This window comes from Hemiscyllium ocellatum, chromosome 23 (genome assembly GCF_020745735.1).
Source record: "Hemiscyllium ocellatum isolate sHemOce1 chromosome 23, sHemOce1.pat.X.cur, whole genome shotgun sequence".
NCBI classification, from domain to species: domain Eukaryota; kingdom Metazoa; phylum Chordata; class Chondrichthyes; order Orectolobiformes; family Hemiscylliidae; genus Hemiscyllium; species Hemiscyllium ocellatum.
This window is the reverse complement of record NC_083423.1, coordinates 35,432,395-35,459,617: the sequence shown is the minus strand read 5'-3', so window position 1 is coordinate 35,459,617 and position 27,223 is coordinate 35,432,395. Positions and strand designations below refer to the sequence as shown.

The 27,223-nt window shown below is 39.6% G+C and overlaps 1 protein-coding gene across 7 annotated transcripts in view; it reads left to right on the top strand.

The window, feature by feature from the left end:
* Window positions 1–27,223, top strand: part of tafa5a (TAFA chemokine like family member 5a) — a 475,664-nt gene that overhangs the window by 429,021 nt on the left and 19,420 nt on the right. Inside the window, exon 6 of one of the 7 annotated variants that reach the window (XM_060842857.1) lies at window positions 2,212–2,398. The exons of the other annotated variants lie outside the window; for them this stretch is intronic. Within the exon in view, the coding sequence (XP_060698840.1) occupies window positions 2,212–2,232 (21 nt within the window). The 3' untranslated portion in view covers window positions 2,233–2,398. Of the gene's footprint in view, window positions 1–2,211; window positions 2,399–27,223 lie in introns of those variants that run through there. 7 annotated transcript variants of the gene reach the window in all.

Below are 27,223 nucleotides of genomic sequence, written 5' to 3'. Positions count from 1 at the left end.
TCCAGTTTATTGCCGAGAGCATCTCAGGGACTGGATCTTAAACTGCCCTAGCAGTGATTAAAGATGGATTGGAATCTGACAGGGTTGAGGATCTGTCAGTGTCGTAAATCTGGAGAACCTTTTGATGTTTGAAGAATTGGGTATAGTCTTGAGGAAACATGTGGAGGACTCCTGAGTAGTTTTGGAAGTTGTGCAGACATTTAACGGGATGGATTAATAGTTTTTGCTAGACGATATTTCATTGTTTAGCAGGAAAATAAATTTTGAGGATGATTTTGTAAGTGTTGGAGGTATTACTCAATTAGTGGTGCTTTCTCTGAAGGTGATGAATAGCATAGAGAAGAGGCAGCATTGTAGAAACTAATTGTTGTGATTCAGGGATTCCTGTCATGAAACTCGGTCTCCTTCATTGAAAAGACCAGGGGCAATTTGAAGATACATACATGTGTGACTATCAGTGAGGAACTAACTAATGAAAAACGTTTATAAACAAGGTGGAAGTGAAAGTGCGTAAGGAAATATTCTATGCTAAAATGGGAACAAATTTCAATAATTGTGGCTTGTTTCCCAAGGACAGGGCTGTGTGAGTGCCCGCAAATACCTAATTGCAAGTAAACAGATGAGGGAAATTTTTCAATTTGGAAGGAAAAGTTGGAAGATCAGCAAGAGGAAACCTGGATGATTGAGGGGGCCAAAAGCTGGGCATTCATTGAGAGGTGTGGACCAATTGTGCAGGTTGTGTTGGTGTACAATCAGTTGAGCAGATTTCTGGAGGACTCTGAGGCCCCCAAAAGAAGAAAACAATAACAAAAGATATTGAAAGTAAGAAATAACTACATAGATAAAGTTAAACATCTTAAACTGCAAAAATGTTTATTTCAAAATTATCATATGGAGAAGAGATGGTAAATACAATTGTGGACATTTCTATTGCTTATGTCACAAGGCAATTATATACAGAGCAATGTGAAAGAAAAAGGGGCATTTGTGTGCAGGGGTCAGAAACTGGGAACACCGAGGTTCTGATGAGCATCGTTTTCCTTTTCTTTAGGAAAAGCATTGTGTTGAAGCAGTGGCCCTCTTCAACATTTTTGGCTTAATAATTTAAAGGAACTGACTTTTACATAACCTGTGAGGGAACAGTGATTGTCATGTAGTGGCATAGAAGTAACTCTGATTAGTTGCAGAATCAGTTGTCTGGTGCAAAGGTTGGGCTGAAGGTTTCTGAGACTTGCAGATAGGGCACGGGGTTCAGGAGAGCTTGCAGATTTGATAGGGGTGGATCAGGGGGTAATAGTGATTGGCTTTTTGGAGTATCAAAAAACTGTTCCCACCTGCTATCCTCACCTTTTAGTTGCCAGGTCTTCTGAACACAGGGAATGCAGACAGTCAGCATTGAATTTTAAATGGCTGCCCTAATTTGAGGAATGCAGTTCTGTTTAAATATTATAGAGACAGATTCACACCCCTTGAGTGGAAGTCTCAGCTGCAGCTGTGGTTAAACTGACAATAAGTTTGCTTGGGTTTTACTTCACATATTTTGACCATTTCAATCCTACAAACAGCCCGACCCGATCAACCCACTTGTGAAGATTAATATACCCTCCATTCTCCCTTTTATTCTGCATCAAGTGTATTTGAGATTGTAAGAAAGACAAATGGCATCTGGGAGAGCTGAGGGAAACAATTTCTAAACTGTCTTGTTCCGTTGTCATGACAGATGTAATTTTTTTTTCATTTCAATGTGACGACCAAATTATGACAGACGTGTCTTGCAGGAAGTGTGACAATGCAGACAGCTGCACAGATTTCTTAATGACACATAAGGAAATGTTTTCCTTACCTACTGTAGGTGGATAAGTAAATTGATTTTTGTATCTTATAGGTAGAATGTGTTAGCTGAAGGATGACAAGTTATTTCACTGGGAAAAAACAATATTTTACTCAGAGGTTAACATTTTTTTTCATTCTCTGTATAAACATAATGAAGCAAGCTTGCTATTGTCATCCTTGCTATTATCTTTCCCCCATGTGACTCAGCAACCTCACTTTATTTCAAGAGGCAAATAATCACTGAAAATTAGTTTCAAAATTCATGTTCTTTTTTTCAGAATTCATTGGTTGGACATTTTTTTTTAGTTCTGTAACAGTAGAAATAATACACTGAAAAAAATCATACTGATTCACACTGAAAGATTTTCCATCCTGTAGGTTGCTGTCGGAAGACCATGATTAGCCTGAGGCTTGTGATCACTTCGTACCTCGTCAAAGCAATCATTAAAATCAGAAATCACCACGAACCAAGTGTGAATTGGAGCTGCTCTGTTTTAACCAGCTTACCAGCTCCAGTGCAACCTGTGGGAAGTGTTACATTGTCACTGTATTTTACACATGAATTATCAGCGACTTATTGAATTTTTTGTTTAGAGTGTATGTTTTTTCCTGCAGCGATGCCTAAAACACCAATAAACTAATGCTACAAGAATTTTCTTAAGAAGAGCCTGTCTTTTAAAGAAAAACTGTCAACAAACTTTTTTCAAACCAATCTTCTCTGTAGGTGTTCTGGAGAGACAGGTTGAACGAGCCAGTTAGAAAAAAAGAGTAAAATAGAAATTGCCTGTTGCTTGTTTTTTCTTCATCAAAGGCAATATTCGTTCTGATCCTGGCAATCAGATTGGACTACTGATTGCAGATGTGATCTAAAGAGTATGTGGCCAAATGAGTAGGACAGCCAAAAGGGTGAACTAAGTGCTCAAATTACCAGGGGCAATCAAGAAAATGGTGTTGCCACTTCTGGGTCCAAAAGAATAATGTGGACTGCTGTCACCACAAGGGTTTTCTTAACCCTACAATTACCACTGGACAGATCTTTCTCCTATAGGATAGGCTCCAATCTGCCCAACATTGTGCTGACCCAAGGCTGGTAACTGCCCATTTTGTATTTGAGGCTGGTAATCTGGACTCACATTCAGTGCCTGACAATCAATGCCTTGACCTTAAATGCCACTGAATAGCCAGAGTTGCATTCTATATATTAGATTAGATTCCCTGCAGCGTGGAAACAGGCCCTTCAGCCCAACAAGTCCACACCGACCCTCTGAAGAGTAACCCACCGAGACCTATTTCCCTCTGACTAATGCACCTAGCATTTTGGGCAATTTAGCATGGCCACTTCATCTGACCTGCACATCTTTGGAGTGTGGGAGGAAACCGGAGCACCCGAAGGAAACCCACGCAGACACAGGGAGAATGTGCAAACTCCACACAGACAGTTACCCGAGGCTGGAATCGAACCTGGATCCCTGGCACTGTGAGGCAGCAGTGCTATTCACTGAGCCACCGTGCCACCCCAATATATCTCTGGTGTTGTGAAAGATTTATAAAACTCTTTATTTACATAATGACACTTTTTCCTCTTTTAAGAAACAAAATGATCTGAAGGCATTTGAATGAAAAAAAAACAGAAAAAAGCTCATGTAATGCAACAACAGAAACACAGTTTACTCATTTGGCAGCTTAGATCTCAGCTCTTGAGAACCCATGATAGAAATTCACTCAAATTACAACTTCTAAGTGCGTGTTTTGACAACTGATGTTTGTACAGGTTACAGGCACATGAATCACCATTTCCAACAAAACATGGTGCAAAAGACAATAAACCAATAGTTGTTTTCTAAGGCCTGTAGAAAGCAGCAATAAAGGTTATTGCTATGTTATTGACTGTAATCCCTGCATGTGGGGAAATCTGCACAAGCCAAGCTGCCTTGGAATCACGAGTGCACAAATTAACATCAGCCTTTTTGCCTGTTATACAGACATTCATGGCTGATTTGCTGATGAAATACTTTCCTATCATTTGGTAGGGATGTCCTTTTAGCTACCTTTTAATACTAGTTGTTGGGTTGAAGTTTTACCTATCTGATCCATAGTGAAAGTGATAGAAAGTCATTCAGATCATGTAATCTGGGATTCCTGAATCTGTGATGAAGCCTTAGGTTAATGGTATATGTCCTTAATGTCACTAACTGGTTTCCTCCACCACTCCCCCAAGTCATGAACCCTCCCATCTCTCTGATCCCCAACCCCGCAGTCAGGCCATTGTGATTGACAGCTTAGCCTCCAGTTGGGTAGGAATCTGCGAGCTGGAGACTGCATAAGTGGATAGGTCCATGCAGAGTGTGTGAATAGGGGAGGTTGTGAGTATTGGGGGAAATGGAAGGTGGATATGTGTCACTCAGAGCTGTGGGATGGAAGGAGGGGATCTGATTGGGAAGGAGTAACCTGAATTGCAGGGAATGGGGATTTGGTTGGAGGATGACTAATTAGGAGACAGGGGTTAGTCGATTTGGGAAGAGGGTCAATGTGGGACGGAAAATGAAGTAGTGATAGTAGGAGGAGAGTAAGGGACTCATTGAAGGGGTTGAACTCAGAAGGGAACCCAATCTGATTATAGGCAAGAGGTTTTGACTGGCAGGAAAAAGTGGAGTAAAGAGAGTAAATCAGTGCAGTGTTAAGGGGGTCAATAGAGGGAAGGGGTAAAGTGGGATGGCCCAGACCAGGGGTTGGGTGGGCCAATTAGATAGAGATTAAAAGGAGCATTTGTTTGATTTGTGACAGGGAGAAGAGGGGACTACATCAGGTGGGCTGTTGATTTCAGGTGGGAGACAGTCTTTTGAAGGTTAGTAAATGAGAGTGTTGTCAGGAATAAAGATTAGAGGCTACGGTGGGTTGGAGAGATCTTTTGGGATCAAAGACCTCTTTGGGGATATCCAACCACGGAGGTTCCTCAGGCAGATTCCAGGTTTAAAGAGGATAGGTGTAAATGGATTTACACCTAAAATTCACTGAATCTTCACCTTGAGAAAGCTACTGGATGTCCTAAGTCTCAGACCATGAAAGAAAACATTGAATTACTAGAAGATTGGAACTCCATCAACTTTAGAGCTGTTTCTGCTTCTTGACTGTTATTCTTTGCTGTTGTGGTGCAACGCCAATCTCTAGTGGTGCCTTCGTTAGGATGCCTATGGCACCATCATCTTACAAAGAGCTCACCAAATATGGAATGTGACATACAGTGTGGGGAAAATCTAATCTGCCCCTTAGAGAAAAAAAAGGTGTCCAGTCCCCACTGCACAATAAATATTCAGCTTTTCTGCATTGATTAGGTAGAAAGTTGTATGGAACTGCGTCTCATGAATTACAAAGAGAATATCAATTTTCTCAGTAATCACCATAAAGAATTTAATTACATGAAAATAGCAGATATGTTGTGCTTTTTGGCCTGAGATATTTGAGATTCACTGAAATTGGTAGCTCAGTTATGTCCAGACAGACCCTCATTATACTGTTACAGGAATATTTTTATAGTCAAGTTTCAGAAGGCTAAAGTTGAAGACTAGTTAGATATTCAGTTCTCGACACTGAACTCTGTTGTTTGCATCTTTGCATCCTTGAACCGTTGATTATCAAAATACAAAACTTATATTGCAGTAATAGCAACTCTGTCCTTCCTAAGCTGTTACATTTTGTAAATTTCTGGAATTTGTTTTTTATCTATAGGATCACTTCTGAGTTTGAAAGCTGGGATGGGATAAGTAACACATTCATTCATGTAGGTTTTGTCCTTGAGTGAAGTAATTGTGCAATATAGAAACTGAAAGATTTGCAGACACTGGATAAATCAGGAACAAAACAGACATTTCTGGAAAAGCTTAACAATTTGGGCAGAATCTCTGAAGAGAAATTGGAGTTAACATTTTGGATCCAGTGACCCTTCCTCAGAACTCCCTCTGTAAAAGGGTCACCGGACCCAGAATGTTAACTCTGATTTCTCTTCACAGATGCTATCAGACCTGCTGAGCTTTACCTGCAATATCTGTTCTTGTTTGTAATTGTGCAATATGCTTGGTTATGGACCAACCAAACACCCTCAAAATATACAAAAAAGATAGGCTACATCCTAACTCTTTCTTATTTTAAAGGTCAGTTTAAGGCATTGCATTCCAGGTGCAATTTGATTAGTCAAACTACTTGTTTTTATAATGCATTTAAATTTCAGAGAAAATAAAAGGTAAAGAAAATAATTGGCTTAACTGTAATATTATCAAAATGCTTAATAAAATGATAGATATATTAACTACTACTAATTAACTGTTGCAATATAGTAACATCCCATAAACATACCCACGGCAAAGGCACATTTGGTAAAATAGATTGTCTTACATGCAATTTTAGCAGAGGAAGAGAACAGCTTTTAGTGGTAATGTAGGAGGAGTACGAACTTCCTCATTCAGCTTCAAGATTCCAGCAACTACTACTGAAGGATAAAACAAAACAAAATCCTGATTCTGTGGGAGCTTGACCCCACCCATTCAGCCTGCATCTAGTGTTTCACTTAAAGAAAACCCAAGACCTCACAAGCTGTTTATATTATTGACTTTGAAGCAGACTGCTCATCACCTCTGTTTCAACCCACATCAAAAAAGGACAAAATACACCTTTTTAAAACCACAGTGATCATCATAACTGTTGATTACAGTAGAACATGATTGTGCCATACTATACAGAATTGATAGTTGGATTTTTCCAATATGGAAGTCACAAAACACTCCAACTGAAATTGGAGAGAATTGACAGAATGGAACATAATCTAAAACAAAATGTATTATGACCTCAGAATGGAATGTGCAAGACAAAACAATATAAACATTTTAACATCCCATAATCGTTTTTAAAAAAAACAGCGATTCACTTTCGAGAGTTGAATCAAATTCTATTTTTTTTTCTCGGCATATAACTGCCCCAGAATTCCGGCAGTAAGCTGATCTTTCTTTCTCCTGGCTGTCATAACTGGCCACGTTTCATGTTCACAGACACATGCGACATTCACCATGGAAAACCTAGTCGCCTTTTTGACGTCTTTCCTGAAGGTTTGCAGTTCAGAACAGAGAGAGATTTTGCAGTTGAGTACTTGTCACACATGCCATGGTCTTCTCAGCTATCCAGTAAATCCTTTCTTTGACTTTTTCTTTCGTTCCAGGAATATTTTCTGTTGGCTTTATGTTGGTAACAAATGCAACATGTGCTTTCATCAATGTATAAAGGGGGTATGATCTTCCTGCAGTTTTCATTTTTTTCCTTCATTTCTCTTGTCCAAATAAATTTAGAAAATCGTCTTCAAATTACTGTGGAATCAGCCATGAGTACTGCGTCTAATTAGTCATCAAGTCAAACTGATTCATTTTGCTTTCTATTTTCTCCATTTTACATTGAGGACAACATGAGACTTTAGTTGCTAAAAGCTCTGTCAGCATCAATACTAAAAACACATGCTCTGTGTCATGAAATTTTCTGATTGGGACACGTGCCAACTCTTGTGTGCTTAAATGAATAAGAATAAAGTTATGCAACAGATTCCTCCTAGCTTTGCAATAAATTGGATTTCAACTGAATGGTCATCTGAGTCTGAAGAAATTCAAGGAAAGTTATGAAGGTTTTTTTTAAATATCTAGCTAAGTACAAAGTGATTTTGATATATCCAAATCAAAAACAATTTTGAATTATAGTGCGACTGAGTGTTGAGCAGTTAAATTAACTTACAACCAAATAAGTATGATCAAGCCAAGGAAAGGTAATTTTAATAATCATTTCAGATATCCCATGGATTACAATAGGCGTTTAGCAATTTAAACATGGCTCTGCAGTCTGTTGCAACTTATGTTTCCGTGGATTTTTTTTATTGTACATGATTGCATGTTTTAATGGGAGACATTATTGTGTAGCTTTTTGAAGAACATCAGAAATAATCAGATAGCTGACACCACTTCACGTAGTTTGCAAAGTCTGAATAACTGAACCATACAAACGAGAAAAGTAGTCAACAAGTGTGGTGTTGGAAAAACACAGCTGGTCAGGCAGCATCCAAGGAGCAGGGGGAGTTGATGTTTTGAGCATAAGCTCTTCATCAGGAATGTGAAGCTAGAAAGGTACCAAGTTTGATCAACACTCTGGCCTGAACTGTACAGTGGTTCACTCCATAATTCGTGAGGCTCTCGACCAATATCCAATGATTTGCTCCTGGAAATATACATCATTGTGACATCACTTAGTGCCTGATCTCACAGGAAAGAATTTTTATGAAAATGACCTGTACACAGCAGGAAGGTCAAGAGTGGGTTGGAAAATCATTGGAATTTACAACATATTTTGCAGTTGCTCTCTAAACTAACCACTACATTCACCTCCCACTTTCATTTTCAACACCAACCAGTAAGGATGGATGGGATGATACCCTGAACTTGTCAAATTAGATATTTCTAATTAAAGGCATTGTATGACATTTACAATGAAAGGGTCATCTCTTGATTCCTGTTGCCTTTGCAACAGTTGAATGTAAAGGAGACATGGGAAATTGTAAGTGAAGATTATCAGATCAGCCACCTTGTTGAATCGCAGAGCAGGCTAAGTTACAGAGTCATAGAGATGTACAGCATGGAAAACATTGGTCTAACTCATCCACGCTGAACAGATATCCTAAATAAATCTAGTTCCATTTACCAGCACTTGGCCCATATCACTCTAAAGCCTTCCTAGACATAATACCCATCTAGATGCCTTTTAAATGTTGTAAATGTACTAGCCTCGACCACTTTCTCTGGCAGCTCATTAGATACATGCACCATCCTCTGCATGAAAAAGGCCCCTAGGGCCCTTTTACATCTTTCCCCTCTCACCCAAACCTATGCCCTCCAGTTCTGGACTCCCCCACCACAGGAAAAAGACCTTGTCTATTTAATCTATCCACGTCCCTAATGATTTTATAAATCTCTATAATGTCACCCATTAGCCTCTGACGCACCAGGGAAAATAGCAGTTGTATATTCAGCATCTCCCTATAGTTCAAACCCTCCAACCCTGGCACCATCCTGGCAAAATCTTTTCTGAATCCTTTCAAGTTTCATAACATCCTTCCTGTAGCAGGGAGACCAGAATTGCATGCAGTATTCCAATAGTGACCTAACCAATGTCCTGTGCAGCCGCAACATGACCTCCCAACTCTGATACTCAATGCTCTGACCAATAATTGTAAGCATACCAAATGCCTTCTTCACTATCCTATCTACATGTGACTCTATTTTCAAGGAAATATGAACCTGCACTCAAAGGTCTCTTTATTCAGAAACACTCCCCAGGACCGTACCATTAAGTGTATAAATCCTGCCCTGATTTGCCTTTCCAAAATGCAACACCTCACATTTATCTAAATTCTACTCCGTCTGCCACTCCTCAGTCCATTGGTTCATCTGATCAAGATCCTGTTGTACTCTGAGGTAACCTTCTTCTCTGTCCACTACACCTTCAATTTTAGCATCATCTGCAAACTTACTAACTATACCTGCTATGTTGACATCCAAATCATTTATATAAATGACAAAAAGCAGTGGACCCAGCACCAATTTTTGTGGTACACCACTGGCCACAGGCCTCCAGTCTGAAAACCACATCCACCCTCTATATTCAAACCAGTTCTGTATCCACATGGCTAATTCTCCCTGTATTCCATGAGGTCTAATCTTGCTAGCCAGGTTACCATGAGGAACTTTGTCGAACAACTTACTGAAGTTCATTAAGATCATGTCCACCACTCTGGCCTCACCAATTCTCTTTGTTACTTGTTCAAAAAATTCAGACAAGTTCATGAAACATGATTCCCCATGCATAAAGCCATGTTGATTATCCCTAATTAGTTCTTGCCTTTCCAAATACACGTAAATTCTATCCCTCAGGATTTCCTCCAACAACTTGCTCACTGCCAATATCTGGCTCACCGGTCTATAGTTCCCTCTCTTAAATAGTGGCACCACATTAGCCAATCTCCAGTCTTCCAGCACCTTGCTTGTGGCAATCGATGATACAAATATCTCGCAAGGAGCCCAGCAATCACTTCCCTAGCTTCCCAGAGAATTCTAGGGTACACCTGATCAGGTCCTGAGGATTTATCTACATTTATATGTCAGATACATTAGGGACATTTAAGCAACTCTTGCATAGACACATGGAAGATAGTACAATGTATAGGTTAGTTTGATCTTAGAGTAGGATAAAAGGTCGGCACAACATCGATGAGTGTGTACTGTGCTGTAATGTTCTTTGTACTACATTTCGATGTTCTATATTCTTTATGCATTTTAAGACATCCAGCACCTCCTCCTCTGCAATATGGACATTTTTCAAAATGTTACTATTTATTTCCCCACGGTTTCTATCTCCCTTATTGTTCTCCACAGTAAATACTGATGCAAACCTCTTGTTTAGTAACTCCTACATCTCTTGTGGTTCCACACAGAGTTGGCCTTGCTGATCTTTAAGGGTTTCCATTCTCACCCTAGTTACCATTTTGTCCTCACTGTATTTGTAGAATCCCATTGGATTTTCCTTAACCCTGTATGCCAAAGCTATCTTTTGTCCTGATTTCCCTCTTAAGTATACTCCTACTATTTTTATACATTGTTGGGAATTGCTTGATCTCTGCTGTCTATACCTGCCATATGATTCCCTCTTACTTGTATGACTGAATAGCCTACTTCTGTTCCTCAGTTTTATGATCTCACAGTGTGTCCCCACCTGGGAAATCAAGCTTGTTTTCAAGGCTACAGTTTCAGTAATGACAGGCCATGTAGGTCTGATCATCTTTAGGCATTGTTGAGAGGCTTGATTGTCTACCCATAGACTCTCTATTAAGGATCTTGCCTTAGATATGTAACAAGGTATATCATTTATATGTATTTTAATATCATTTATTCTTGAGTATTGACTTTTTGAATTTCAACTAGTGGCTTATGGGTTTTTTGTGAGTCTGAAGGGGTTTAATAATTAACTTGCAAGTAGCTATGATGATTTACTTCTTGGTGAGTGATGGGATTTTGTGTGTACTGGGGGAGTTTTATGAGTGAACAAAATTAGTAGTTGCGCCTTAGACTTCAGTTCAGCAGGTCAGGGATTGATTTATTTTTAAAATTTAATTAGGAGAAACACACATAGCTTGAAAAGTAAAAGTTTTTTTGTTCCTATTTAGGTATTTCGACAAGATTCTTGGCTGAAGTTGGATATGCAAAGCAGTTGTCCCTAAGAAAAAGAAAAGATAGTTTAGAATTGTTCAAGGTAGAATACCTCAGTCTCAGGAAAGTTTAGTCAAAAGTCCAGACTAAAGTATTTAGTTTAAAAACAATTCAAGTATTGAAAATATTTTGAAGTTAAGAAAATTTAAGTTCAATTGCCTGAAAGTTACAGGTTTATTCTATTTTATCTTCATTTCTTCTGCATGTTAAGCTTCTATCTTAAACCTGAACCTTCTACATTGTGTGTTTACATCTCAGTGAGAAACTGCTAGGTTAAAACCAAACAAGAATCCAACTTGCCAAATTTCTTGAAACTGACTTGTCCCACTGGGATCATAACATATGTGGTGGATCCCTGCTTCTGCGCCATCCATCCTTTGGAAGAGGCAGCTCTTGGTGCTATTAGTCTGGCTAGCAATGTTCTTCTTGTTCCTCAACAGAGGTCTAAAGTGGAGCGGTATAAGCTGTTCATACATCACAGTGAAGATGACAGGGAAGTGCAGATTGAAGTGTGTGAAGTCCAAGGCAGGTAAACTTGCTTCCAAGAAGTTGCAAGCCAGCTGTTGAGCAGTGAGATCATCCTCTGAGGTATTGTAGTGAGTATCAGCTACTCTCTTCGGCATGGCTGTGAATCTTCAGTTTCAACCTTTGGAACTGAGAGTTTGGGGAATCCTTCTCTGAACAATTATTGCCACTGTTCTCTCTCTGGCTGACTCTGATAAGTTCCAAACAGCTTGGAAGCCCCATGCACTGCTGGCAAGCATCAGAATGTTGAATTATATCCTGAATTATTTATACTGAATTGCTTATCTGACGTTCTGTGAGAGCACCTGCAAACTCGTCTGGTTCAAACTCAAAAGCTGGAGCAGTCATGTTAGGTTGTATCCATAGTCTCACTTGTTGAGTCTTCAGCCACCTCCTCATCTCCACTTTCTACCACTGTACTTATACCAGCCACCCTTATAGTCGAAAATCTATTCACAATGTCTATTCAATGTATGAAAATGGCTATAATATGTGTATATTGGTGACCAAACACCAAGGAACTAAACCCAACTTCTGCTTACAGAAAGGGAAAGGAAAGCAGTTACAGCAATGAAGACTTCACCTTTCTTGTTTCTTAGTGATAGTTCAATCACATCTTTCCACTTTCGCAACATGGGGTAGATTTTGAACTTTCTGCCACAAGATAAAAATGTAATTATGAGTATTGATTTCCAGTGAAAAACAATTGACCAGCCCGTGCATCACTCAGCAATGTTTTGCCTGGGCAGCAAGTTCAGTGTGAGATGAACCCTGCAGGAAACCTGTGTGTAAAATGAACATCAGATTTGACTGTAATGTACCCTGCAGCTGAGCAAGCTGTTAATACTGTCTAAGTAGAACATGAAGGATAGTCAACTGTTAAACTTCATGGTGGAGAGTTCCAGAGAAAATTGCAGAAATGGAAGAAGCGTTGTGTGACATACTGAACTTTTACAACTTATAAAAAGTAATGAGGTGCTGCTGCAATATTTTTATTGTACCTACATTAATAAGAGGGTGCCACATGTTTTGAGGTATCAACCAATAAAATTAGTAGAAGATTAGGATAACAATGCCCTAATAATGGTGTCCATGCTGGTAAAGTCTTTCAGCCATTGAAAATCATTGATAATCTTTCAATTATTTCCACTTTACATTCTTACACTGCAGACTGGCTAACATAGTGCCCACAGTTTTAAGAAATATAGTCTGTTGGAGCAAATGAAATGTCAAAATGTAATATTTTGGGATGCAGTAGACTTTGACATGAACTTATCAAATATCAATGTCATCAAACAGCCCCAATTAAGAGAAACACTTGGAAATGTCTAATTTAATGTTAATACCAGAGAGAATTATTGTAAATGTTGGAACTCTAAATGAAAAACTAAAATTGCTAGAAGTACTCAGACAATTGGCCAGAAACATGAATTGTGTTTGTCTTTCCAAAGTTTTGCCAGGCCTGTGGTTTATTTTCAGGGTTTTGTTTTTCTGTCAAAGGTAAAATTCCTGGTTGCCCTCTGAAATGTTGACTGCTACTGAGATTGATGAACCACTCAATCATCTTGAGCAGGGTATATTTGTGGACATTGAAATTACAGTTTCGACCTATTTGATAGATACCACAATTTCTGAAACTGCTGTCAGATTTCACTCATACCATGATCAGCTTTGACATAGGCCGTGACATTATTAATAGCAGTGGCCACCACACAGTTCTTGTGGCGGAGACTTGATATCTTCAAAATGAAAATGCACCGCATCATGATGTGTGGTATTATCATGGTGCAACATGAGAAAAATGTAAAATAGATCCAGCAGATAAAATATCACCAAGGTATTGTGGCCCTCAGAAGAGTTGCATTTTACCAGAATGGTATATCCCTCCATCTACCACCAAGTCAGATGACTGTCCCCAGTCCAATGAGGTGTTCTTTAATAGCTTGTTAGAAAGAACTCCAAGAGTAATTGAAAAGAGATTGTCAGCCTGGTGAAGATGTATAACAGAACAACATGCATGTCAACAATGGAAATAGCAAGCTCTACATAAAATAAGTCATCCAACAACCAAAGGATCAAATTAAAGTTTTTGACTGAGTCATGAATGGTGGCAGACAATTTGGTGACTAATAGATAGAAGAAGTTTCAGAGTGAATGACAGTGGTGTCAGTAGGGAACACTTTGGAGCAAGTGATTGTAAGTCTACAAGTTTTAAAATAGTTATAGATAAGGATAGAACTGATCAAAAAGTTAAAATTTTGACAATATTAGACAGGAACTTTACAAAGTTGATTGGGGGAGTCTATTCATGGGTAAAGGGATGGTTGCAAAGTGGGAGGAATTTAATAATGAGGTAACAATAGTTCAGAAACAATTTATTCCTGTTAGTGTGGAGGGCAAGACTGGTAAGTGTAAGGAATGCTGGATGCCTAGAGAAATTGAGGATCTGGTCAAGAAAAAGAAGGAAACATATGGCAGTATAGGCAGCTGGGATGGAGTGATTCCCTAGAAGAGTATAAGTATAATAGGAGTATTCCTAAGAGGGAAATCAGGAGGACAAAAATTGGACATGAGATAGCTTTGGCAATAGAGTTAAGGAGAATCCAAAGAGATTCTATAAGTATATTAAGGGCAAACGAGTAACCAGAGAGAGAATGGGGCTCCTTAAAGATCAACGAAGACATCGATTTATGGAACAATACTAAATCAATACTTTGCGTTAGTATTTGTTGTGGAGATGGAAGTGGAAGTTGGGTAACTCAGGGAAATAAATAGTGATGTCTTGAGAAAAGTTCATACAACAGAGGAGGAGGTGCTGGATATCTTAAAGGTGGTTAAAAACACTGTCCTAACTTGTGGTGTTTCCACAAGAATTCCAATGTTGTCATGTTGCGACATAGTCAACAATTACACCAATGTTCTGTCTAAGCTATTAAATTGGCAAAATGATAGGAGGCAGTCAGTGGTAACTCACTGGGTTTGGTTTTTGCATGATTGTGACGTGGATGTACGAAGCACAATTTCAATGTTTCAGGATGACAGAAAACTTGGCAACAAAGGAAATAATAAGAAAGATAGGTCCGTCCTTTAAGAGAATACAGAATCATGGAATGGGCAAGTACGGCGGCACGGTGGCACAGTGGTTAGCACTGCTGCCTCACAACACCAGAGACCTGGGTTCAATTCCCGCCTCAGGTGACTGTCTGTGTGGAGTTTGCACGTTCTCCCCGTGTCTGCGTGGGTTTCCTCCGGGTGCTCCGGTTTCCTCCCACTGTCCAAAGATGTGCGGGTCAGGTGAATTGGCCATGCTAAATTGCCCGTAGTGTTAGGTAAGGGGTAAATGTAGGGGAATAGGTGGGTTGCGCTTCGGCGGGTCGGTGTGGACTTGTTGGGCCGAAGGGCCTGTTTCCACACTGTAGATAATCTAATCTAATTGCAGATGCAATTTAGGATATTAAATGTAAAGCAGACTAGTTTGGGAGAAGCAACAGAGAGAGGCAGTATTATTGAAGTCATACTAGTTTGAAGTGTTGCATAAGGGCAGGATTCTGCGTCCATTCACAAATCTTTAAAGGTAGACCAGCAAGTTGTTTTGACAATTATGATAGTATATGCTATCATTGGACTTTAAAGAAAGGCATTGAATAAAAAGAAGCAAGGAGCTCATGCTGAACCTCTATAAATCTTCAGTTAGGTCTCAACAGGAATATTGTTTTTGTTTGTGTGTACTACACATCAGTCATATATAGAACAAAGGAAAATGATTGTAGTTGATTAAGATCAACCATTTCAGTCCAGGGGAGGCACCAGCCTGAAGATATTATCATTGGACTGTTAATCCAAAGATCCAGGTAATATTTGAGGACCTGGGGCTGAAAGCTGCTACAGCAGATGGTAGAATGAGTCTGATGATGAGCATGAATCCATTGTTGATTGTCAGCAGAAAAACATCCCATCTGGTTCACTAATACCCTTGACAGATAGAAACTGCCACATGTGACTCCAGACCCACAGCAATGTGGTTGACTCTTAACTGCCCTCTGAACAATGATGGATGGGCAATAAATGCTCTCCTGGCTGGTGGTGTGAATGCTTAAAAAGGACATCATTGCTGAAGTTTCTCAGAGCAGTGCCCTTGACCCAATTATGTTCAGTTGCTTCATCAATGGTCTTCCTTTCGTCACTAGATCAGAAGTGGGAATGTTCGCTAACTATTGCACAATGATAAGGACCATTCAAAAACAGTGAATTGAATAGCTTCTTCAAAGATCCAGTAGATGAATCACAAACTGAACATCAAGCACAGTTATAATGTGAACACTTTTCTCCCTCCCAAAGGTTGCATCTTAGCCCCAACTTCCACAACCTATACTAATAAAGCTCTTCACTTTTGCAACCTCACACCATGAATCAAATTTCTCACCAGGCAGCCAAATGTCCAATGGATGAAAATGCTAAACCTTAAGGGTGGCACAGTGGCTCAATGCATCCTCACAGCACCAGGGATCCGGGTTCGATCCCACCCTTGGGCAACTGTCTCTGTGGAGTTTGCACGTTCTCCACATGTCTGCGTTTGTTTCCTCCAGGTGCTCCAGTTTCCTCCCACAATCCAAAGATGTGCAGGTTAGGTGGATTGGCCATGGAAAATTGTCCATAGTGTCCAGAGATGAGCAGCCTAGGTGGGTTAGCCATGGGAAATAGAGGGTCACAGGGATAGGGTGGGATGTCCTTCAGAAGATCACTGTTGAATCAATGAGCTGAATGGCCTGGTTCCTCACTGTAGTGATTCTTGATTCTATATTTTTAGCCAGCCGCAGTTCCCCCCTCAAATGGGAGGGCTAAAAAGAAATCCCTTGCCAAATTCATGGAATCACTTTGCTAAAGATACTTTATGCTTATTACTGCAGTAAATAAAGACAGGAAGTTTCCTGACTATGACGCTTACATTTTGAGTATAATTCGGGTGAATATCCTGAGCCAGTGAGCCCAAGCCATTTTCAAACTTGCCCTAAAACCTCAAGTTATCCCCAGAGACTGGGCATAACTGGTCTCTACTCTCTTTTTCCTTACCCTTTGTGCAGAGGAGGGTCATTCCCTGGAACTCCAGTCATAAAAATTGATTCTATGCTTTTATTATTTTGTTATGCTATCCATATAAAACCCATTATCTTTTAATGACAGGTCCTGCTTAATTTATCCAGTAATTTTGTCAGCAAATTTACTTACAAATTACAAAAACCTTTATTTTGGATTAAATAATTGTAGGCGACAAATGACCTGTGACTAATTATAAAAGCGTGTTCAATGATTTAAACTAATAATAGGTACAGTTTAGTGAGTATCCTGATTATATTCTGCAACCCTGCTCACCTTGTCAGCTAATAATATAACAAGTGTGAAGATTACTGATAATACTGTCAGCAGAATAACAGAGCAGCATAACACACAAACCTGAACCATCAAAAAATGTGGCAAGAGCATAAAGTAGCATGCCTGGCATATTGTTCTTTTTAATGGTTCACAGAATGCATTATGTAACAGTAACACAATCCAGAAGTTCAGAAGAAAATCTCTGATTATTTACTTTCATTGTATAGGATGTTGTTGCAATTAGGAACTGATAACTGTATAGTTGATGTTTGTTTGGATTTAAGTTATAATAAGCCTTTGACATAGATTCAGGTTGAGAATTTTTACAGCTTAGTTACCAAATAACCAGCCTGCCGTCCTTCACCTTGACCAAGGAAGGCTGACAAGAGTGTAGAGGGTAATTGTATATTAAAGAGAAAACCTGAAATCAATAAACCATCCATTGAGACAGTTATCCTTAATGATCTGGGACATCTTGAATCATTATCAGATTTCAAATGCTTCCAATAGATATTCACATACGATGAAGTAACTATATGCATGCAAATATGAGGTTATCAGGCTAGGGCATACATTTTGAAATTCAGCAGAGAGTTTGATTGGGTTCCCAATGGGCCTTTTCCGGACAGGAAGGAGTGAAGGGACAGTGTTTGATTTCTCATTAAGGGAGAAGACAAAGAACAGTGATGCACATACTGTAAGCCAATTGGGGAGATCAAACTGCTGAGAGACAATGTCACAGTAAGAGAAAGCTGGTCAGCTTATTTAGTTCCCCTTCAGGGATGGAAAGACATAACCAATTGTTTTATTTTGTTACAAAGTGAAATCTGAACTAAGACACAGTGAGGTAACTAAAATTATTTGCATTTGCTCACTTAACAATTGGATAATAAAACAGGATTTCTATTCAGATTTTCCTCAGAAGAGTACCAATCAGTTTACCTGAAGAAGCAGATGTGGAAACATATGTGAGATTGTAATATCCAACTGATTGAATATAATGCCTCATTGTTTTAGTTCCAGGTCAAATTACCATAGAATTTGATGTTCGGCACAAAAGGTAGACAGCTATTATAACAGACGCAGAATCCAATAATGGGAGAAACAAGCCTCACCTGGAAAAAAAACGTCAAGGTCAGATCCAAGATGGTAACTTATGCTATTGAAACTTAGCATTTGTAACACTCGATGAGTCAGCTTTTTGATTTGATTTTAAAAAGCATCACCAGGTGGTGTTCATTTTTGTCTTCATTTTTGGGGGATGTGCAAGTCTGAAAGCCCACACTTTTTTCATCCATACTTGCTCCATACCGGTCTCACATATGAATTAACAGAGGCCACTTGGCGCTTCAAGTTTGCTTCAGCATTTAATTAGATCATGGTGGATCCAATTAGTCTGTATTCCTACCTACTCCTATACCTTTTAGTCCTCCCTTTTAATGAATCGACTGCCTCTGCCTTAAATACTGCCTTTTGCTGCCTTTTAACAAAGAGAGTTCCAAATATTCGCAGCATTCTCTCAGTAAAGTTCCACCTCATCTGTGTCTTAAATGGGCAACTCCTTATTTTGAAACGGTGACTCCAGTTCTTGATTCTCTGACAAGAGAGAGAAGTCTTGCCACATGCACTCTGTCAAGACCCCACAGGATTTTCTATGTTTTAGTCAAGTTCTGTCTTGGTTTTTCCAGCAGATGCAGATTCGGCCTGTTCACTCTTCCATCATAAGATAACTCATCCAGTTCACCTATTAGTCCATTTTGGACTCCTCTGTGGTATCCATGTCACAAATGCCAGTCCACAGCCGATACTATTCATTCCATATAATATCAGAAAACAGCTGAAGACATTGGATACTACAAAGACTATGAGTCCTAACAATATTCTAGCAATAGTCTTGAAGACTTGTGCTCCAGAACTTGCTGAGCTGATAGGCAAGATTTTCCAGTACAACTACAACAGTGGCATCACCCCGCCAATGGGGAATATTACTTAGATATGTTTTGAATGCAAGAAGCAGGACACATTCAATCCAGCCAATTATTGTGCTATCAGTCTCCTCCTGGACATCAGTACAGTGATGGAAGGGGTCATCAACAGTGCTATCAAGCAACACTTGCCCAGCAATAAATGTACACTGATGCTTAATTTTGGTTCTGCCAGAGCCACTCAGCTCCTGACCACATTCACCTTGGTTCAAGAATGGATAAAAGAGTTGAATTCCAACACCCATCAACCAACATTCCATCAAGGACCCATTGACTGTGTTTCATCCAGGAACCCTTGCATAACTAGATTCAATGAGAGTCGAGTGGTAACTCTCTGCTGGTTGGAGTCATACCTACTGTGAAAAAGGATGGTTTGCTTCTTGGAGGTTAGGAACCTCTGCTTGAGGCATCACTGCAGGTGTTCCTCAGGAGCGTGTCGTTGGCTCAAACCTCTTCAGCTGCTTCATGACATTTCCTCCATCCTAGGATCAAAAGTGTAGATGTATGTGATGATTACGTAATGTTCAGCATCATTTATGACTTCTCAGATACTACGTCCAAATGCAGCAAAACCTGAAAAAAATCTGGGCTTGGGTTCCAAAATGGAACACAATTAAGTGTCTGGAAATGACAAAAGACAATCAAGCCATCATTGCTTGATGTTCAAAGGCATTATCTTTGCCGCTTCTCCCCATTCTTGATTTGCCTCAGGTATTATTGACTAGGCTAGACATACAAATGGTGTGGCAAGTAGAGCAGGTCCAAGGATAGGAATATTGAGGCGAGTAACTCACCTCCTGACTTCCCATCTATAAGGCATAAGTCAGGAGTGTGTTGGAATACTCCTCACTGGCCTGGATGAGTGCAGCTCTAACAGTTCTGAATAATCTTGACATCATTAGGACAAAGCAGCATGCTTGATCGATACCACATCCACAAACTTGAGTCCCTCCACCACCAATGCTCAGTAACAATCATGTGTAATATCTACAAAATGCACTGCAGAAATTCACCAAAGCTTCTTAGGCCGTATCTTCCAAACTTATGACCACTTCTATCTAGAAGGACAAGGGCAGCAGATACATGGGAACACTATCATCTGCAAGTTCCCCTCCAAGCCACTTACCATCCTGACTTGGAAAAATATCATCATTCCTTCACTGTTGCTGGGTCAAAATCCCAGAGAAGGTTGCTCACCAACCCTTTCTCAAGGGCAACTTGGGATGGGCAATAAACACTGATCAAGGTAATAGCACCTATATCCCATGAACAAACAAAACAAGAACATCAATGTGTGTTCAATAAAAACTCACTTCATTTCCGACTATGTCGGCTGAATCTATAAAAAAAACCCTGAGGGAGCAAAACACAATTCATGACCAGTAAGTTGAATCAGGAGCCTCAGAAACAAGCCAGAAATTTATTTTACTTCTTAATCCTTTATGGTATTGTAATAATAAATTTCAACAAAATCCTTGCACTCAAGGCAATATTTTTGATCATCAGGAAGATGCTGTGCACAAACAATATTTTTGTGGTTTGTTTAAATTCCTTTCTAGCACTTGTCATTACAATTTGCTTGGGGAGTTCTTGTTTTAACCCAGTTATTTCAAGTTAGAAGAAAAATGCATACATTTTGAAAATTGCAAAAATAATGTAGCATTTTAATTTTGAATAAGCTGGTTGCTGATTACCAATGATGAGTCAATTCAGGTTAAGCAGGGGGTAAAAAGAAAACTGTGAGAAAAGCACATGAATAAAATAGCAGCATAAATCAAATTTATTCAGAGGCAAAATTCGCAAAATGTCACATATTTACAAAATACCATGGAATCTTTGCTCTGAAGAAGTCTGAGATACCATCTTCAAAACCGTATTATATAACTTGTGGACAGTCTGCTCATCCCAACATCTTTTATCACTGATCATAAACTAATGAATGTTGAACTGAACCCAATGTTTCATTAGTAATTTAACTCTCCAGCTACTTTAAGAGACACCAATGTTCCTGAACAGAAATGCATCCTCTTTTCAGTTGTCTAAAAATTAGTTCAAAGTAGTTGTCCTGAAAAGTAATAGTACGTTTGTTAAACTGTGATGGTTTCAAAAATGAAACATTTTAAACTTCAAATATAGAAAGTGATGAAAAAAACACTGCTTTTCCAGATTTCTATACCAGTCTCTATGGAAGCCCTCCAAACCTTTAAGCGTTAACTAGTAATATTAATACTGTGAATTAGAATTCCTGATGTATGAAAATAGGTCTTTCAGCCCAGCAAGTCCACACCGATGTGCAAAGAGTACCCCAGCCAGAGCCATTCCCCTACATTTATCCCTGACTAATAACCTACACTATCGGCAATTTAGCTTGGCTAATTCACCTGATCTACACACCTTTGGATTGTGGGATGAAACCAGAGCACCCAGATGAAACCCACACAGACACGGGGAGAATGTGCAAATTCCACACATACAGTTGCCCAAGGCTGGAACTGAACCTAGGTCCCTAGTGCTGTGAGATAGCAGTGTTAATCCCTGAGCCACCATGCCACTCATATGGCTATAAGAGCTGGTCAGTTGGTGGGAATCTTGGCTTGGCTAATTCACCTACTAGCTCTTCTACTAACTCCCCAAAGCATGTCCAATATCTACAAGGCACAAGGCAGGAGTGTAATGGAATACTCCCCACTTGTCTGGAGGGCTGTACCTCCAACAACATTCAAGAAACTTGACACCATTCAGGACAAAGCAGCCCCCTTAATTGGCACCAAATCAACAAACACCAACTCCCTCCGCCACTGATGTTCAAGTGCAACAGTGTGTACTATCTACAAGTTTCACCACAAAACATTCACCAAAGATTCTCAGATAGCACCATGCGCACCCATGACCACTTACATTTAGAAGGACAAGGGCATCAGATATATGGAAACACCATGTGCAATTACGTTTCCAAGCCACGCAACATCCTGACTTGGAAATATATTACTGTTCCTTCAATGTCACTGGGTCAAAATTCTGGAACTGTCTCCCTAAAGACAATGCGGGGCTACCTACATGGAATGCAGCAGTTCGAGAAAGCAGCTCACCACCACCTTTTCAAGGGCAACATTAGGAGTATATGGTGCAAGCTAACCGAAATTAATAGAATTTCCCAGGAGGTTGTTTTGTTCAACACTTGACTCATAAAAACATCTCAAATACAAGTGGATGACAAAGCAAACTTGCCCTCCTCCCCCATTAATGGGCATATTTAAGTCAGAACTGACCCTAGAGTTTATAAAAACGTTATAAAGGAGATTTATAAAAATGTGGACAAGAGCAAGAAAGGCAAATCCCACAGTCCAACAAATCCTCCAAGAGAACATTCCCTTCTTTTCTGTGGGACCAACCACCATCCCCTAATATAAGATGTAATCATTGCCACGCCTCTGAGGTTGCCTTCATTCCAGGGTGCCCTTGGGTCTTCCTACCTATCTAAGCAGTTTTCACTCCTCTGCATTGAGCGATCAAGGTTCTAGAGCTGTTTGCCCTGTATTTGGGCCATTTTCCTTTTTAATGGGATGGTGAGCATGGAGATGGCTAATTAGGAAAAACTCCTTCTGTTTGGTGCCTGGCAAATGCAGTCATGGGACCTTCATTTGATCCTGATGGCAGAATTCTGAAGCATGGCGATAAAATCCCACTGCTGTGTTGTGTATTGAGGAAGCATTGACAGTAATGATGTATCACCAGTGCATCCTAGTTTACAGCATATTGAAAGTTGAGATCACATTTCATGCAATCTTCTATTAATTATATTCTTGGGTACAATATTTTAAGATTTGATTTTGAAAGCTAATTTACCTAAACGATGACTAGCAATCAAAACTGAATTTTGAGACCAGTTTTGCCTTAGTACATCTAATATTGTAAGGATTAAATCAACAATTTTCATCAGTATTTGGTTATGAAGTGAATTTTGTAGAGAATGTGGATGTCCCTTATTCCAGGTAACAAGTCCCCATCGGGATACCTTGTATGTGGAGTAAGTGACTGGAGCAGAGGGACGTTGTTCAATATAAGAGACAGTATAGAATACAGAGAGGAGAAAAATGGTGCCTGGGGAATGTTTGGACCCTGTTGAAGGAAGAAATGAAGAGCCTGCAGTCCATCGTAGGTTGTAAAGAACATACAGAGACACTGGTGAAAGGGAATAAATGGAATCAGTTACTTGCAGAATTATAGATATAGGTTGAAAGAGACTGAACATGGATATAAAAACTCCAGGGATGATAGAAGGAAATGAATTCCTGAGGCAAGACTAAACTGAAACAAGGAGCTAGGAGAAAGTGAGGACTAGGAGATCAGAGTCAAAATGTGTCTTTCTGGATGGAAGCAGAGGAGCAGGAGAATTGATGTTTTGGGCATAAGACCTTCATTATTCCTGATGAAGAGCTTATGCCCAAAACATTGACTCTGCTGTTCCTCGGATGCTGCCTGACCTGCTGTGCTTTTCCAACACCACACTCTCGACTCTGAAGCAAGAAGCTATCAGAGCAGTCCTGTTTGTAGAACTCGTGAAGCAGATAAAAGTGGACTGTCAAGTTTGGAGACCCTGGGAAGAAGATTTCTGGTGATAATGTTTTTGAGGATTTGGGAAATTTAAAGCTGAAGATTGGTGTTGGGTTATGTCAAATAGAAGGAGGTGGAGGTGTCATAGAATTTGCATTCACTAGCCAAAAACAGCAGCCATGTCATTGCCATAAGTTTAATGACACTCTCAATGGCTACATCAACATTCTTAGGGGCAGCAGATTGCCTCCAAGTTTTTTGATATTTACACAATTAATTACAGTTTGATTTTTACTTTCATTATTCCTTGCAAGCCAAACTCTCCCTCAGAATAAGACAGATGTCAATTTAATAATTATACTTCTAATCTCTCCTACACACACACACTACCAGGCCATTCATCAGTCATTTTGTCCCTGCTGCATTTGTCAGACAGTAGCTGTAACCCTCCCCTCCTTCACTTTCGCTGGTTGTGCCTAGATACTCCCACAGGTAGGTTATGTTCAGGTAAATCACCAACTGTTCACACTACTGACACCCTTATCACAAAGCTAGGAAAGCTTGTGCTGTCAAATCGTCAAACAGAATTTTTAAAATCTGTGTGCTGGAAATCTGAAAGCAAAATCTGATGAAGTGTAGCTTTAGCCAAGGCAGCTTCTATGGAGTCTTTAGACTCAAATCTAAAGACTTGTAATCTTGTAACCAAGAATATAATTAATAGAAGTTTGTATGAAATGTGATCTGAGCTTTTGATATGCTGTAGATCAAGATGCATTGATGATACATCATTACTGTCAATGCTTCCTCAATCACAATTTGAAAAGTGATAAGAAAACTAATTCTGTAAGATAAGCTGTATTAATAATCAACTATTTACAATCTAAATTAATAGCTTGGATGGAGGGACAGAGAATGTTATAGCTAAATTAGCTGATAATACTGAGATAGGTGGCAAAGCCAATTGTTGTGTAGAACACATATCGTAAGAGGTTGCGAGAATGCTCTATATAGTTGAGTTTGTGTCCTTCTATATGAATCACAGAACATTAGTGTGCAAGTACAACAAGTAATTAGGAAGGCAAATAGAGTGTTGTATTTTACTGTTAAGGCAGTGGAGTATTGTAGAAGAGCCTTGCTTTGAATGTTCAGGATATTGGTGAGACAATACAAAGTGTGCTTCATGCACAGTTTTAAAATAAGAGGTCTCCTGTTTACCCATGAGATTGAGGAATTTCTTCTTTCAGAAGGTTGTTAATCTTTGAAATTCTCAACACCAGAGAGCTGTGCAGATTGGCTCATTTAATATTTTCAAGACTGAGATTTTGGATAACAAGAGACTCGAGGGTTATGAACAGTAAGCAGGAAAGAGAATGATCAGACCAGCCATGATCATACTGAATTGTGGAACTAGTTCAAGGGACCAAATTGCTGAAGCTTACTCCTGACCCATTGTGCTGAAAGTATGTGATCATAGTGGGCGGGAACTTAATGCATTTTCAGGAAATTATTCTCTCTGTTGATACAAATCTGGTCCTAATTTACTTATTTATTTCGATAGTTAATGGTTCACTGAAAACAGTAGGGCGGCACGGTGGCACAGTGGTTAGCACTGCTGCCTCACAGCGCCTGAGACCCAGGTTCAATTCCCGACTCAGGCGACTGACTGTGTGGAGTTTGCACGTTCTCCCCGTGTCTGCGTGGGTTTCCTCCGGGTGCTCCGGTTTCCTCCCACAGTCCAAAGATGTGCGGGTCAGGTGAATTGGCCATGCTAAATTGCCCATAGTGTTAGGTAAGGGGTAAATGTAGGGGTATGGGTAGGTTGCGCTTCGGCGGGTCGGTGTGGACTTGTTGGGCTGAAGGGCCTGTTTCCACACTGTAAGTAATCTAATCTAAGTACATAAGAGGAATATCACAAGATAATGTAAAGCATCACCTTCTAATGTGATGATAATGATCTCTAGTCACAGTTATATATTTCACAATAAAGTACACTTTAGATGCCTAAAGAGTCCAGGACCGTAACCATACAGAGATAATCTCTCTAACAGGATCCTTAAAAAATACAATACCTAAACAGAAATACAATGAATTTTAGTAGTTTATGGTCTTCTTTTATTTCTAAATAGTGTGATTAGATAAGGGATAATGGATCTGCAGTGTTTTTGAGATAGACAATATCAGACAATATCAGTTGTCCTTTAGCTTGAGGGGTATCAATGATCAAGCCACGGCAATTCTGCATCTTCACTCAACACGGTTCAGCCGTCAAATTCAGTCACTATTCCAAGCATGTTTGCTGGTAATGTTTGCCATTTAAACAAAAATGGGTACTACATATCAGTACCATTTTGAATTATAAATAAAAATAGTTAGCAACTAATCTTTGTTTCGATTAGATTCCCTATGGTGTGGAAACAGGCCCTTCAGCCCAACCAGTCCACACCGATCCTCTGAAGAGTAACCCACCCAGACCCATTTCCCTCTGACTAATGCATCTAACACTATGGGCAATTTAGCATGGCCAATTCACCTGACCTGCACATCTTTGGACTGGTGGAGGAAACCGGAGCACCCAGAGGAAACCCACGCAGACACAGGGAGAATGTGCAAACTCCACACAGACAGTCACCTGAGGCTAGAATGGAACCTGATGCTGTGAGGCAGCAGTGCTAATCATTGAGCCTTCGTGCCGCCCTAACTTTGACTTAACTTTTGTATTTTGTTCATTTGTAAAGATATTCCTTGGCTTAATTCAAGCAAGATTATCTTGTTTTGATTCTGCAACCCCTGAAAATTATAGTACATTCAATCTGAGTGAAGGGTATTTTTTGAACCAAGGTTTCAGCTACCAATGTCTCGGTTCTGATAAGAGCTATCAAGATTCCTTCTAAATAAAGATGGTCAGACATCCAGTAGGAGATGGCAAATTGGTGGATCTTTGTCTTAGCTATCTATATATTATACTTTCAACATAATGTCGCAAATGTATGATCTATTTGTCTACCATGCACCAGGACCTTCAGTGCTTCATCCAGTCAGACCTGTAAACATTCCTGGCAAGTGCATTTATTTTGGACATTTACTAAATACATATTTAATGTTGCAAAGATTCAGCAATTGTGAACAATAGATGGTTTCTCCCACTTTGTCTTCATACACAGATCTTGGTTTTGTTTAAGCAAAGAATGTTTTTTCTCCTTCAGTTGCAAGGAGAGATGGATTTTCAGGTATTCGCAATGACCTCTCCAATACATGAACATTGCCTTTAGAAGCAGATGGCTTCTAGTCCCGTGTATGCTAAATCAGCTATTCCATGTTCATTGGTCAGCAAAATGAATTTGTGCTTAATGCTGTGTATAATTCTGATCTCAACAACTGGAGAAGGTACAATAATCAGAAGCTGACTTGCTGGCACTAAAATGATGCAAGTGTGCACCAGTTTTCCTACTGCAACACCTGGCTGTTATGATTTGAACCACTAATTGAAATACTCAGTATCTTCATTGAGCCAGATTGGTTGGTAAAGGCAATTGTGCCAAATTTTGGAGCAGATACAGACACCAACTATAGTTCAGTAGTGTCAACTGCTTCTTAAAATAACTGGCACTCTTGATCACACTAGGAGAAAGTGAGGACTGCAGATGCTGAAGATCAGAGCTGAAAATGTGTTGC